At 52.8% G+C, this 13599-nt stretch overlaps 1 protein-coding gene and 1 long non-coding RNA gene across 8 annotated transcripts in view; one reads left to right on the forward strand and one right to left on the reverse strand.

Annotated features, from left to right (window-relative positions):
- NOTCH4 (notch receptor 4) overlaps positions 1 to 10685 on the reverse strand; it is a 32191-nt gene extending 21506 nt beyond the window's left edge. For 2 of the 7 annotated variants that reach the window (XM_032268961.1, XM_032268960.1), the window contains exons 1-14: positions 10328 to 10658; positions 9417 to 9498; positions 8923 to 9218; positions 7214 to 7561; positions 6991 to 7113; positions 6640 to 6876; positions 6364 to 6519; positions 5827 to 6021; positions 4216 to 4329; positions 3375 to 3488; positions 3167 to 3289; positions 1669 to 1828; positions 608 to 753; positions 186 to 338 (exon numbers count right to left, since the gene is read on the reverse strand). In XM_032268961.1, coding sequence (XP_032124852.1) covers positions 186 to 338; positions 608 to 753; positions 1669 to 1828; positions 3167 to 3289; positions 3375 to 3488; positions 4216 to 4329; positions 5827 to 6021; positions 6364 to 6519; positions 6640 to 6876; positions 6991 to 7113; positions 7214 to 7561; positions 8923 to 9218; positions 9417 to 9498; positions 10328 to 10388 — 2308 coding nt within the window. In that variant the 5' untranslated portion in view covers positions 10389 to 10658. Of the gene's footprint in view, positions 1 to 185; positions 339 to 607; positions 754 to 1668; positions 1829 to 3166; positions 3290 to 3374; positions 3489 to 4215; positions 4330 to 5826; positions 6022 to 6363; positions 6520 to 6639; positions 6877 to 6990; positions 7114 to 7213; positions 7562 to 8922; positions 9219 to 9416; positions 9499 to 10327 lie in introns of those variants that run through there. The other 5 variants (XM_032268966.1, XM_032268965.1, XM_032268962.1 and 2 more) reach the window with 4 other exon arrangements.
- The window catches only part of LOC116543448, a 117635-nt gene that overhangs the window by 23380 nt on the left and 80656 nt on the right, over positions 1 to 13599 (forward strand). The gene's annotated exons all lie outside the window — the stretch shown is intronic.

Here is a 13599-nt window from a genome sequence, read left to right on the forward strand (position 1 = left end):
GCCTCAGCTACTGTGCCCAGCTAATTAAAAAACATTAAAAACAAATTTTTTTCTTTAGAGATGGAGTTTCGTTATGTTGCCCAGGCTGGTCTGTCCAATTAAATGAAAAGATATGGTACAAGGATCCCCTCTCCCCTTCCTCCATCCTCTGTGGCCCCCAGCTTCGCGGCACTGTGAGCACTCACCGGACAGGCAGTAGTCGGTGCTGCTTTGGCACTGGGGCCCTGTGTGGCTTGGAGGGCAGGTGCAGTAGTAGCCTCCTGGGCTGGGGTTGCAGGAGCCACCATTGAGACATGGCCCTGAGTGGCAAGCTGTTATCTCCTCACTACAGGTGGGCCCTGAAGGAAACAGGCGAGGGCTGAGAAAGGGTGTCCTCCTTCCCTCCCTCCACTCTCCTCCTCTTTCCTTTTCTTTCCCTTCCTCATCCCCAACCCTATTATTCTCTCCCATCAACCTCCTTTCTCACCACCTCCCACACATCACCTGTGTCCCCTGCAGCCCAGTTCTCCTTAGTGGTGACTGAGACACGGGGCCCATGGTCACCTGCCTTGCCCTTGACTAAGGGGGTGACTAGCACAGAGTGGATATGGTTTAGGGAGGGTCTCACCTGTGTAGTCTGCAGGGCAGGTACAGTTGTAGCCAGAGAGCTGGGGGTAGCAGGTCCCCCCATGGGCACAGGGTGCGGAAACACAGCCCCCTAGCTCTGTCTCACATCCTGGCCCCGTCCAACCCACGTCACACACACATGAGGATCTGGTTGTAAAAAGAAAGGGGAGGGTTTTTCTCTTCTACTGCATCTGCTCCCCTCCGCACTGCCTGGACCCCTATGACTTCCTCTTCTTTTGGCCCTAAGATCCTGGCCTCTTTCTTCAGTGACTTTGCTCTCAGCACCACCCTCTTCCTCCCCCACACCTGCTCATTTTCTCCAACTAGATATGCGCATATATATATATACACATCATTTCTGTCACTTGCTTACTTTCTTTCTTCACTAGAATGAAAGCTCCATGAGAGCAGTTGCTTTGTCTCTTTTGCTTTGTGCTGTTCCTCCAGGGCCTGGAACAGTAGCCACACAAAGTAGGTGCTCAGCAGATGTTTTTTTTTTCCAAGACAGAGTCTTGTTTTGTCGTCCAGGCTGGAGTGCAGTGGCACGATCTTGGCTCACGGCAACATCAGCCTCTTGGGTTCAAGCGATCCTTCCACTTCAGCCTCCCAAGTAGCTGGGGTTACAGGGTGCACCATCATGCCCAGCTAATTTTGGATTTTTAGTAGCTATGCAGTTTCACCATGTTTGCCAGGCTGGTCTTGAACTGTTGATCTCAGGTGATTCACCCGCCTCGGCCTCCCAAATTATGGGGTTACAGGAGTGACCCCATAATCAGCACTGCGCTTGGCCTCAGCAGATATAATGAATGATGAATTGGACCTGGGATTTAATGCTCTTCTTTCTGCTCTGACCCCTGGTCCCCTGTTTCTCCCATTTCGTGTGGACTCTCTTCTCCTCAGATAACACTTACTCCCCCTGTCTCGCCCTAAGAACTTTGCCATCTCCTTCCTTTTTCCCATGGGTCATTTCTCACAGACCTACACCTCACTGGCTGTCTTCTCCTGTCCTAGCGAGGGGAGCCCAGAGGAGGGGACAGATGGAGAGGGCCTGGAAGATGTTACCTCTGGCAGTGCCCATGGTGGCAGGTGCAGTTGTCCTCAGGTGGGGCACAGCCAGGGCTTCCATCAGGACAGAGGCAGTTGGCCTTGTCTTTCTGTTCCTTACATATCTGCTTGGGCTGGCACAGGTTGGGAGCACACAGGAGAACCTCGCAGAGCTGGCCTAGGGTGGGAGATGGGTCAAAAAGAAAACAGCTCCTCCAAGTTCTTGATGCGTCAAAGGCCACTTCTCTTTTTTAAAATTTATTTTTATTATTATTATTTTTAATAAAGACGGGGTTTCACCATGTTGGTCAGGCTGGTCTTGAACTCCCGACCTCAGGTGATCCGCCCACCTTGGCCTCCAAAGTGCTTGGATTATAGGCGTGAGCCACTGCGCCTGGCCCAAAGGCCACTTCTTATGCATGCCTTGCTCAATCCCCATGAGCCTGTCCTTCAAGGGCTCCCTATTGCCTTTAAGACACTGTTTAACTTCCCAGAATGATGTGCGGAGTCCTGTAGGACAGGACTTTGTACAGCTGCTGCGTTTCTCAGCTTTGCCTTGCTGCACCCTTCACTCTGGCTCTCTTACAGTTCCTTAAATGGGATGTGCTTTTCTTGAGCTATCTGGCACCATATTTAGACAAACTTGCTCATCTTTTTTTTTTTTTTTTTTTTTTGAGACGGAGTCTTGCTCTGTTATCCAGGCTGGAGTGCTGTGTGGTGCGACCTCTGCTCACTGCAACTTCCGCCTCCCGGGTTCAAGTGATTCTCTTGTCTCAACCTCCCAAGTAGCTGGGATTACAGGCTTGTGCCACCACACACGGCTAACTTTTGTATTTTTAGTAGTGACAGGGTTTCACCATTTTGGCCAGGCTGGTCTTGAACTCCTGATCTCAGGTGATCCACCTGCCTCGGCCTCCCAAAATGCTGGGATGACAGGCATGAGCCACCACGCCTGGCCCCTGCTCATCTTTCAAGACTCATCTCAGCCATCACCTCCCCCATCTTTAGTCTGGGTTGGCTGGTCCTTTGTGCTCCTCTAACATCCTGCACATTTTTCTCTGAGCACCTCCATGGGCTATAATCAACAGGAGACTTGTTGGTCTCTCTGTATTAGACTTAAAATCACATGATTTTAAGAGGCAACTCTTTTCCTCAAATTTGCCTCTGTATCTGGCATAGTAGGCACTTAGTAAGTGCTTGCTAAATAAGCAAGTGAATGCCTTTGCTTTGAGTCTTGTCCTCTGCTCCCAAGCCTCAATCACATCATTTACATTGGGCCCATGTGGGCCCTATAGTAACCCCTGCCCTTGTCCCCATGATTGTACAATTGTGCAGGTTTTACACTAAATCACTTTAAAGGTTACCATTCTCCATTGCACCACCAACCCTTCGACAAAGGTTACCATTCTCATTCTATTCTCACATCTCAGCCATCGAACGCCCACCAATGAACTCTGCCCCAACCCAAGTGGAATAAAATACTGTGCCAGTTCTTTCCAATGCCTTCCCTGCTAACCTGTGAAACCAGAGGGGCAGAGGCAAAAGAAGGCTCCGGGGAGGTCAAGGCAGCTGGCTCCAATGGGGCATGGGTCACTCAGACACTCATTCACCTCTGTCTGACAGCGCGGCCCTTCAAAGCCTGTGACACAGCAGCAAGGTCAGGGACCTGCATGGACATCTGCCTCCTATCCCCATCATCCCCCACAGTGTGCGCCCCAGTTTACCTGGGAGACACTTGCAGTGGAAGGCTCCAGGGTGGTCCTGGCACTGCCCACCATTGGCACAAGGAGAGCTTCTGCACTCATCGATATCCTCCTCGCACCGGGTGCCAGTGAATCCTGGTGGGGCGGAAGTGGGTGGGGAGGGGAGGCCAAGGTCATCGAGGGAAGCACAGCATGGCCCTTTCCCTCGCCAGGAAAGGTGAACTTGCAGAGCTTCCCAGACACCTGGGGCAGGTGGGCGTGGGGCGACAGAGAGTGATGCAGAAAAGGCGAAGCTCAGCCACCTGCCAGCTGTGTGACTTAGGGCAAGCTGGTCAGCCCCCTAGGCCTCAGTTTCCTGTTCTGTGTAAAAGAGGAATAATAATGGAACCTACCTCATGGTTCTGTTAAAAAGACTGAATGACATAACACCTGAAAAGTACACAGCCAAATGGCTAGCCTAGAGTAAGTGGTGAATAAATGTAGTTATTATCACAGCAGGGGAAGGAGTGGTGTCCGGTGAGGCTGGAGAAGAAAGGCTTGGGGCAGCTGTCTCTGGGTTTGTGATGAGAGTGCCAAGACCAGCCTGGGACCTCAGCATGTGGGGAGTGTACACAGAGCTGTGCAGGGGGGCAGGAAGGAGGGACCTTTGGGTGATTTGGCAGGACAGAGATGAGAACGGGCGAGTCAGCAAGGGAAGATTTGAGGATGTAACAGAAGAGATTTTGGGGAGCAAAGATGGATTTGGAGGACTCCTCGGCTAGGGTAGAGAGGGCTTCAAGAGGCCGTGGGTGACTGCTGGGCCTGAACTCTGCAGGTTCAGAGGCCGGGGTCTGAGGGTGGCCGGAGCAGCATCTGTACTCACCAGGTGGGCAGATACACTGGAAGCCGTTGAGTAGGTCCTGGCAGTCCGCGTTGTTCAGGCAGGGAGCTGAGGCACACTCGTTGGTCTCCACCTCGCAGAGCTGCCCTTCTAAGCCTGGGGACATGGGTATCATGAGGGATGTGGCTCAGAACAGGTCCACCTGGGAGACCTGTGTTCTAGAATCAGCCCTGCTCCCAATTTGCCCGGCTCAGGCGGTCCTCCGCTGAGGTGCTGTCTGCATGGGGTTGAACAAGGTGAACCCTGAGGCCCTGCTGCTTCGCAGTGTGTGGCCCTGCTCTTTCCCAGGTGTGAAAGGCCAGGGAACAGGGCACCTGCTGAGGACCTGCAGGAGGACTGCAAGGCTTTTTGGGGGTCATTCCTGTGTATGCAGGAGGCAGGACTCACCGGGGCGGGCTGATCAGCCTGGAGGACTTCAAGGTACAAATAGGACAAGTGAGCATCAGCTTGGAGGATGATTCCTGCCTCTTTTCCTGCCTGGGCAGGCCTCCATGCCAGGGAGAATGGAGATCCCAAAGTGCTTAAATTTGAAGGGCATCTGGGAAGCTGTGTTGCTCCCATATTTAGCCGGCTGCTTTGGGTTCATCCTAGTCTTCACTGTCACTGAACTGAACTGTCACTGAACTGAGGTGGGATCAACCTCTGGACCCTGGATTCCTCTCTTTTCTTGCCTGGGAAGTCTGTTCTGAAGCTCCTTGATATCCACAACTTTGTCCCTTGGATTACTGTTTTCTCTTATTTTTCTATGCTTGTCTGTGGGGTGGCCTGAGCCGGTATCTTTGGGTGCCACTCAGTTTAGAGAGCGATATGGAGTCGTGGTTATAATTATTGAAGCCCTTGGTTTGAATTTCAGCTCTGCCACTTGCTAGCTGGGTGACCTTGGACAAGTCACTTAACCTCTCTGTGCCTCAGTTTCTTCAGTTATAATATGGGCATTGCAGCAGTGCTGGCCTCATAGGGTTATTGTGATGAGTAGATGAGACAATGCCTGTAAGAAGCTCAGGCAGTACCTGGCATAAAGTCAGCTATTATTTTTCCGATTTCATTCAACTCCTAGATGTTGGCTCTGTCCCTCTCTCCCTGGGATGACTCTTCCCCCTTAAAACTAGCCTGGAAGTGGGTGCAGTATTGCAGCAATGTTTTTCTTGTTGTACCAAATTTTTCCTGCTGTATCACAGGACTTTTGGGATTTTAAGGGATTACCTTCAATCTCTACATGGGAGACTTTCTACGATTGGGGGAACATGTGGGTTGACCTGAGCAGGCTGCAGCACGGAGTTTATGAACTGTTCTTCTGCCCTCTCTTGCTGGGCTGTTGTGCACAGTGGACCAGGTTGTGCCGTCTCTATGATGACTATGGAATGAATGGCAGCCCCTTCAGGGTAGAGAAATGCATAACCTCACTACCATCTGTGGCAAGCCCTCTCCGAGGGGTCATGGGTGTCCCTGAATTTTCATCTTGGGGTAGAGACAGAAGCACCTGCGATAACTTACCCCAGCCATCCTGAGGCTGTCCCTACTTTAGGGGGGATTCCTAGTGAGTTCAGGAATAGTTCCCTGTTTCCCCCACCCAAGGTCCCATCCAGCTGGTACCTGGTGGGCAGAGGCAGTGGAAGGTGGCAAGTAGGTCCAGACAGGTGCTCCCTGGGTGGCAGGGCTGTGAGAGGCACTCATTGTAATCAGTCTCACAACGGGAGCCCGTGTAGCCAGGTGGACAGAGGCAGTTGAAGGAGCCAGGGGTGTTGAGGCAGGAGCCTCCATGTTCACAGGGACTTGGGCCTTCCTGAGCTGGGAGGAGAGAAGAGCTGAGAGTCCACAGGGGCCAGGGCGGGAAGGGCAAAAAGGTCAGACTGTCAGGGAAGATGTGGGGGCCTGTGTGTGGAAGACGAGACCAAATTGGGGAAGGGGCTTGTGTCTTTACAATGGAGAGGAAATAAGGGTCCAGATTCATGGGGACTGAGGGGCTGAGCATTGGAGAGAGGGTCATGTAGGCAAGAGTTGCCAAATCTGGGCAAATTCAAGGAAAAACATGTTTGCTTTTTTATTTTGAAAGGCAATCTGCCCTTTTCTGTTTCCAGTGCAGAGGTCTGTCTGAGGCTCAGAGAGGCTCTGAAGCGGGAGTGACCTCACCCATCACACACTCGTCCAGGTCCTGGTGGCAGGTGGGCCCTGAGTACCCGGGCTGACACAGGCAGAGTGTGGAGCCTGTGAGCGGGTTGGTGCTGCACTGGGCTTCTCCATGGCACGGCTGGCTCAGACACATGTCTTCCAAGTGGCACAGCAGTCCTGGAGGGGCAAGAGGGGGTGAGGCTCTCAGAGGCCACTTGAAGCTCCTAGCAGCCCTCCTAGTGTTTCTCTCACCCTCCATCTCTACCTCCCACCTCCTGATACCCTCTGTCCCCATACCTGTGCGTCCAGGTGGGCAGAGGCAGGAGAAGGAGCCCACGCGGTCAATGCAGGTGGATCCTGGGGCACAGGTGGCAGCAATACAGTCATCCAGGTTCTCCTCGCAGCCTGTGCCCCCCCAGCCACTCACACACACGCAGTGAAAGCTGCCAGCAGAGTTCTGGCAGGTGCCCCCGTTTCTGCAGCGAGGGGGACCCTGGGCCTCACACTCATCCACGTCTTCGGAGCAATCCCAGCCTGCAGGGGGTTGGGGAGGGGCCAAGGACTAAAGCTGGGAGCCCTGTGAGTAGGGGAGGCCAGGGGCTGACTCACTGGGCCACGGGTGCCATGAATGTGGCTTAAACAACTCACCTGTCCAGGTTTCTGGGCAGAGGCAGGTATAGGTGTCTAGCCCATCCTGGCAAGTGCCCCCATTCTGACACTGGTGGCTGACACAGTTGTCTGGATTCACCTCACAGTCCAGGCCTATGAAACCTGACAGGGTCATGGGATCAGTTGGGGGAGGAGGCTCCAAGGGAGACATTGTGCCCTGCCCAGGGAGAGGGGCGGCAGGAGAGCCCCTGTGAGGACACACCTGGGGGGCAGAGGCACAGGTGAAAGATGGAGTCTTTCCCTGGCATCAGCTGGCAAGTGCCTCCGTTCAAACAGCCCCTAGGAGGACAGGGTCCTGCCCGGAGCTCACAGCGTGGACCCTCCCGTCCCACAGGGCAGAGGCACTGGAAGGAGCCCAGTGTGTTATGGCAGGAGGTGCCGTTGGGGCAGGGTCCTGGGTCCTGGAAGCACTCGTTGACATCACGTTCACAGGTGTGGCCCTCGAAGCCAGGTGGGCAGCGGCACTGGATCTGGGGGTACGTGGCCAGACACACCCCTCCATTAACGCATGGGTTGGCTGAGCAGAAGTCCCGAAGCTGGCACTGTTCACCTGAGGCAGAGGACAGAGGGAGCTGTTTCTAGCACTGTACAAATTCCCAGTGCTCACTCTGGATTCTCTCTGGGTCTAGTTTTCATATTTCCTTCCCTTTATTACCAGACTCTCTTTGCCCTGTTTCTTCACCCCTGATTTCCGTGTTGCCCTGCCTTAGGAGGGTTTATCTGGAGTGACCACATCTTCTAAAGTGATGATGGGAGTATTGCAAATTGGCCTTGCCTGAGAAAATCTGGGACGTCGGTGATCTTGGGGAAAGTGAAAAGCACCCCATGTCTGCAGGCAGGAGACTCAGGTGGCACCTTGCTGTGCCATAACTGGTTGTATACCCTTGGGTGAGTCACTTTGCCTTTCTGATCTGGATTTCCTAATCTTTAAGTGCGTTGAGGCACCTGGAGACTCACTTCACAGCCCATGTGCACCAGTGGTAATGGAGGGCAGTGGAGGTGCTGGGTGCTGAGCTGAGCAAGCACTTCCTGAGCATTGGCCCCTGGTGTCCTCTCAGCAGCCGTATGAAGTGTGAACATTACTCTCCCTGTTTGTCAGCTGACAGCTGAGCACCAGACAGCTAAAATGTCTTATCCCAGGTCACATAGCTGGTCAGTGGCAGGGCTGGCATTTGGATCCAGATCACGTAGCTGGTCAGTGGCAGGGCTGGCATTTGGATCAAGGTCACGTAGCTGATCAGTGGCAGGGCTGGCATTTGGACCCAGGTCAAGTAGCTGGTCAGTGGCAGGGCAGGCATTTGGATCCAGGTCACGTAGCTGGTCAGTGGCAGGGCTGGCATTTGGATCCTGGTCACGTAGCTGGTCAGTGGCAGGGCTGGCATTTGGACCTAGGGGCTGCTGCAGAGCCCCTAGTCTGAAGCATGAAGCTTGCATCCCTCCTCCTGGGGTGGCCCCCACTCCACTCTCTGGGTCACATCCCTCCCTTCCCTGTGCCCCTCCCACCACTGCAGTCTTTCTTGGTGATGTTATGGGCTCCCTCCACTTGGAATGGGAGCCATTCAGCTGCTCCGAATACAAAAGCCTGGAGGCCCCTGGTACGCCAGGCAATGACTGTCTAGCTGCCAGGCAGTGGGGAGACTAAGGGGGCTAGGATGGGAATCAGGATGGTGCACAAAGGGGGGCTCATGGCATCCTTAATCTGGAAATATTTTAGCATCTTAGCAGTCAGTACAATCATGCTGGTGAATGTCGGTCATGGCTAAGTGGATTGCCAAGAATTGGCATGTTGATTCTCATGGCTTCTGTCTTCAAAGGGCTTGCAGTTTCTCAGTCTGCAGTTCCATCTTTCCCACCCACAGCCTAGCCCATTGCTCCTGCCTGTCCCCTCCTGGCCTCCCCAGCGGCGCTTACCTGTCCATCCAGGCATGCAGGAGCACTGTGGGCGGCCTGAGGCCTGGATGTGGCAACGGCCCCTTTTGGAACAGAAGGAGGGAGGACAAGAGTCTTCAAGCCGGGCTTGGCATCTCTCACCAGTGAAGCCAGGGAGGCAAGTGCATGAGAAGCTGGGTGCCAATGGAATGGGGGTGCTGGGGGGCCCTAGGGGAGCGGGAAGCAGGGCTTGGCAGCTGCCTCCATTCTGGCAGGGATGGGTGTTCTGGCAGGGGTCAGGAAACTGGCACGTCTCACCCAGGAAGCCAGGGGCACACCTGGGCAGGGGAGGAGAAGGAAACTCACATCACTAGATCTTCTCCCCATTCTCGCCCACCTCCCTTCTCTGCCTTCATTTGTTTCCCTTCATCTCCTGCACTTCCTCCCTTTCTTCTTGGTCTCACTTCCTCACCTCTCCCTTTTTGCTCTCCCTCCCCCTTTCTCTCCAGTCTCCCACTTTTGCAAGGCACACTCACTGGCAGTTCCCTTGTCCCTCAGACAGGCTCAGGCAGGTGCCTCCATTGGCACAGGGTTCCGGGAAACTCCCACACTGCAGCCCTGGGGATGGAGAGGGAGGTGCGTTGGAAGCACTGGGTGCTCTGCCTCCACCCTTCCTTCTCTCTCTCTCTCTTTTTTTTCATCCCAGAGAACATCATAGTTATCCAATCCACCCTTCCTTCTCTAGGTGCTCCTGAGAGACCTGCCCACAGCAGCTCCCACAGGTGCTGTAAACCACCTCTTCATATCTGTCCCCACTCTCCACATGGTACCCAGTCCCAGCCCCAACGCCCTTCATCCCAATTACTAATCCCCACCTCCCTTTCCTGTTTATTCTCTGGCCTCCCAAGTGCAGCCTCAGACTCCATCCCTCGGAAGCAAGACAACAGGGGTCAGAAGGGGGGTGGAGGGGGCTCCTGGGAGGTGAATGGCTGAGACTTCGAAGAGATTTCCTCCCGGAAAGGCCCAGCATTGAGCCATCCGGGGGGTGGGGACAGCTGGACTAAGAAAGGGACTCAGTGGGCCTGACTGTTCATGTCCCCATCTCCTGCCTCCCTCTCATCTCTTCCCCAAGCAGGTGGTCAGTGTGGTCCCTCTTCCCCTCTTCCATATGGCTGCAAGAGTCCTCTCAGTGCCAGTGCTGATGAGGCTCTTCCTGGAATTGGGCACCCTCTCACCCATCCCCCAGCAGTCACCACCCCTGGCACCAGGCCCAGAGCAGCTCCAGGGGCAGAGTCGTCTCTCCCTGCAGGCCCTCACTATTTGGGCAGTGAGAATCTCCTCCATCCAGCATCCCTCACACAGCCTGGAGCTTGGCCCTCTTCCCCCAGCCCACTGGACATCCTCCTAAAGGAGGTGGGTCCCCCACCTCTCCCATGCCATGCCTCACCTCTGGTTATGACCACTGAGAAATGCAGAAGCAGCAGCAGCAGCAGTGAAGGGGACTGCATTCCAGAGCCCCTTCCCCAAGTCCCGGTCCCTGTCCCTCTTCAGGCAGGGACCCTCAGAGCCCTCACTGAGGCAGGAGCCACCTCCTCTGTTCCCACTGCCCCTTCTTCCTCCTCCTTGGCCTGCTGCAAGCCTCACGTCTGAGCTGCTTCCTGAGTCACACAATGTCCTGGACACCCTAGTAATGGGGGGGCGGAGGAAGAGTGGAGGAACACTAGCGGGGATGAAGGAGGGGCCATCTGTCCTGACAACCCCTGGGGAAGTGGGGGGAAGTAGGACAGTGCGCCTGGGGGGCAGGTGATAGGAGAGGAGAAGGACTCCTGGAACCCCCGGGGCAGGCCTAGCCCTGCTGTTTGTTGATCCGGTCTCTCCTTTCTAGGAATGGGAATTACAAGGTGGCTGCCCCTGTGCCCCAGGAGGGGCAGGACCTGGAAACAGATGTGGGGTGGTTAGAGAGTTCCGTATTCCTCCTCCCAGGAGAGGATGCATAAACCACGAGGTTAAGCAGGTTTTTTCCCCCAGGTTATTACAGATGCTTCTCAGAGAACCTGCAACTTGTCATAATTTGAAACCACTCACCTTGGGAAAAGGAACTCAGGGGGCTTCTGGGTCCTATCTTGGCTCTTGCCAGGACATATTTTTCTCCTTCTGGGGAATGGGCAAGATGCTGGCTGGTTTTGGGGAAACCTTGGTCTTCCTGTTGTAAGGGAATGTTAAGAGTGTCATTATCAGTAATAAGTGAACATGGTCTACCCTAAATTTTGCAGTCTAGATTATCTGTAACAAACACTGAATTTGGGTAGTTTTCACTTCCTCCATCTCTGCCTCCCTCCACTGCAGAGGCCCTTGGGATGCAGGGAACGCCCGTCAGAATGCAAAATTGGAGTAAATAAAATAACAAAAGAGAATTCATTGCCTCAGAATATTCATCCTACATTTTTGAGTCAACCCAGGGCAACTTTGGGGTCAACCACACAGTGAGTTCCTCTAGTAGCACAGGGAACTGAGAGCCCGGGGTGGCAGAAGGTGTGACCGTTGGCTGTGCTTTCCCTGGTGCTGAGGCACTCACGGCTGCCGCCGGTGCACCTGAGCACCTTACGCTACTGGGGAAGACACTTCACCAGCACCACTTTCTTTCCTTTTTTAGCTTTTTATTTTGAAATACGTTTAAACTCATAGAAAAGGGGCAAGAATACTAAAAAGAATTCCAGGATACCCTTCACTCAGCTTCATCCACTAATATCATTCGACATTTACTTCATCATTATTTCTCTATAAATACACGTTTGTATTTTTTTCTGAACCATTTGAGAGTAAGTTGCATACAAAGTACCCCTTTACCCTTACACCCATCAGTGCAAGTGTTCTAAGACAAAAACATTATTTTACATAACATGGTACAATTATCCAAATCAGGAAACTTAGACTGATGTAATACCATGATCTAATCGACAGTCCAAATTCAGGTTCTGCCAATTGCCCCACAATGTCCTTCATGACAAATTTTTCCCTTGGTCCAGGATCTCATCTGGCATTCTGCATTGCATTTAGTTGTCAATTCTTTTTAGTTTCCTTTAATATGAGTACAGTTCCTCCAACGTACTTTGCTTTTCATTATATTGACTTTTTTTTTTTTTTTTGAGACAGAGTCTCGCTCTGTCACCCAGGCTGGAGTGCAGTGGCACGATCTTGGCTCACTGCAACCTCCATCTCCTAGGTTCAAAAAATTCTCCTGCCTCAGCCTCTCCAGTAGCTGGGATTACAGGCATGCACCTGGCTAATTTTTGTATTTTTAGTAGGGACGGGGTTTCACCATATTTTCCAGGCTAGTCTTGAACTCCTGACCTCAGGTGACCTGCCCATCTCGGCCTCCCAAAGTGCTGGGATTACAGGTGTGAGCCACCGCGCCCAGACCTTCGGTACATATTCTTGAACTTATGTTTGCTTGGCTGTCTAATTATTTCCTCAGGCGAAATTCTATAAGTGAAACCACTGAGTGAAAGGGTGAAGGCACAGACTTGTTTTAAAGCCCTTGTCCCTAAGTGTTGCCAAGCCATTCTCCAGGATGCAGTGCGGGCCTTTTTACTCCGATTAGTAGCGTCTGCCTCTGTCCTTACTCTTGCCAACTCTCTGCATTAGAATCCTCACCACTTTGATAGATGAAACGGTCTCTTATCGTTGCTCTAAACTGCACATGTGTTGTTAAGTGTCGACATTCTTTTTAACTGTTTAATGGCTATTGGTGATTCCTGTCGTGCTTTTGTGAGTTTCCTGTCTGTGCTTTTGGTCCATTGTCCTATTGGTGTCATTGTCATTTTTCCATGACTTTCCTTAGTTGAGGAGGCAACTGTGGGTATGGGGAAGAGGAGCCCTGGTGTACAATGCCCTGCTTTTGTACTCTCTGGTTTGCTGCCTGGGATTTGGCGTTGGTGAGGAGTGAAAGGAAAATAGGAAGAGACAACAGGTTTCTCGTGGAACCACAAAGACTTTGGTGGAAAGAACTGGACTCCCCATATCTGCAGTGTTGCCAATCTCACACCATTGTGGAAAAGAAGGCTGGGGCATTAGGCTGGAACTTGAGAGAAAGAAGAAATTGCAATGGAGACAGAGAAGAAGTGGTTAGGTGGAAGGGGAACCAGGAGTGCAGTGGGGCAGAAGCTGAGCTTAAAGACAGTGTCAGGAAGCTGCCTGCTCACTTCTTGCTTTATCCTAAGGCAAGGCAGTGTGCACCTGCTCAGGCTTTGTAAGCTATGCTGCCCTGGCCTCTAGGACATTACAGCCCAAAACAGTACTGATACTCTCCCAAGAGCTTGTTTCTCCTTCCCAATGGCTTCCCAAGGGCTGATGCTGACCGGGTAATACCTTCATCAGTGCGGCGAGCCGCAGCGTGCCAGGGATACGGGCAGTTTTCTCCGGTGGGAAATGACCCCCTTTCTTACAGTATTTCATCAAATAGAGGTTCATTTTGTTAAAGGGATTTTCTTTCATTGCATACTCCCTGAGAAGGATAAATCTGTCAGTCACTCACACTTTAGTCATAGGGACTTGTGACCTTAAGAGGTTAACTCTGAGGTTGGCCCTGATAATGTGTCCAAACACAAAGACAGCAACAGCCATTGTAGCCATAGAGATAAGCAAGAGTACCCGGCGCAGCAGTGGCTGATGCCTGTACTCCCATCACTTTGGGAGGCCAAGGTGGGAGAATCACTTGAG

The sequence above is a fragment of the Sapajus apella genome, unplaced genomic scaffold (genome assembly GCF_009761245.1).
Source record: "Sapajus apella isolate SASKATOON/1434 unplaced genomic scaffold, GSC_monkey_1.0 scaffold188, whole genome shotgun sequence".
Lineage (NCBI taxonomy): Eukaryota > Metazoa > Chordata > Mammalia > Primates > Cebidae > Sapajus > Sapajus apella.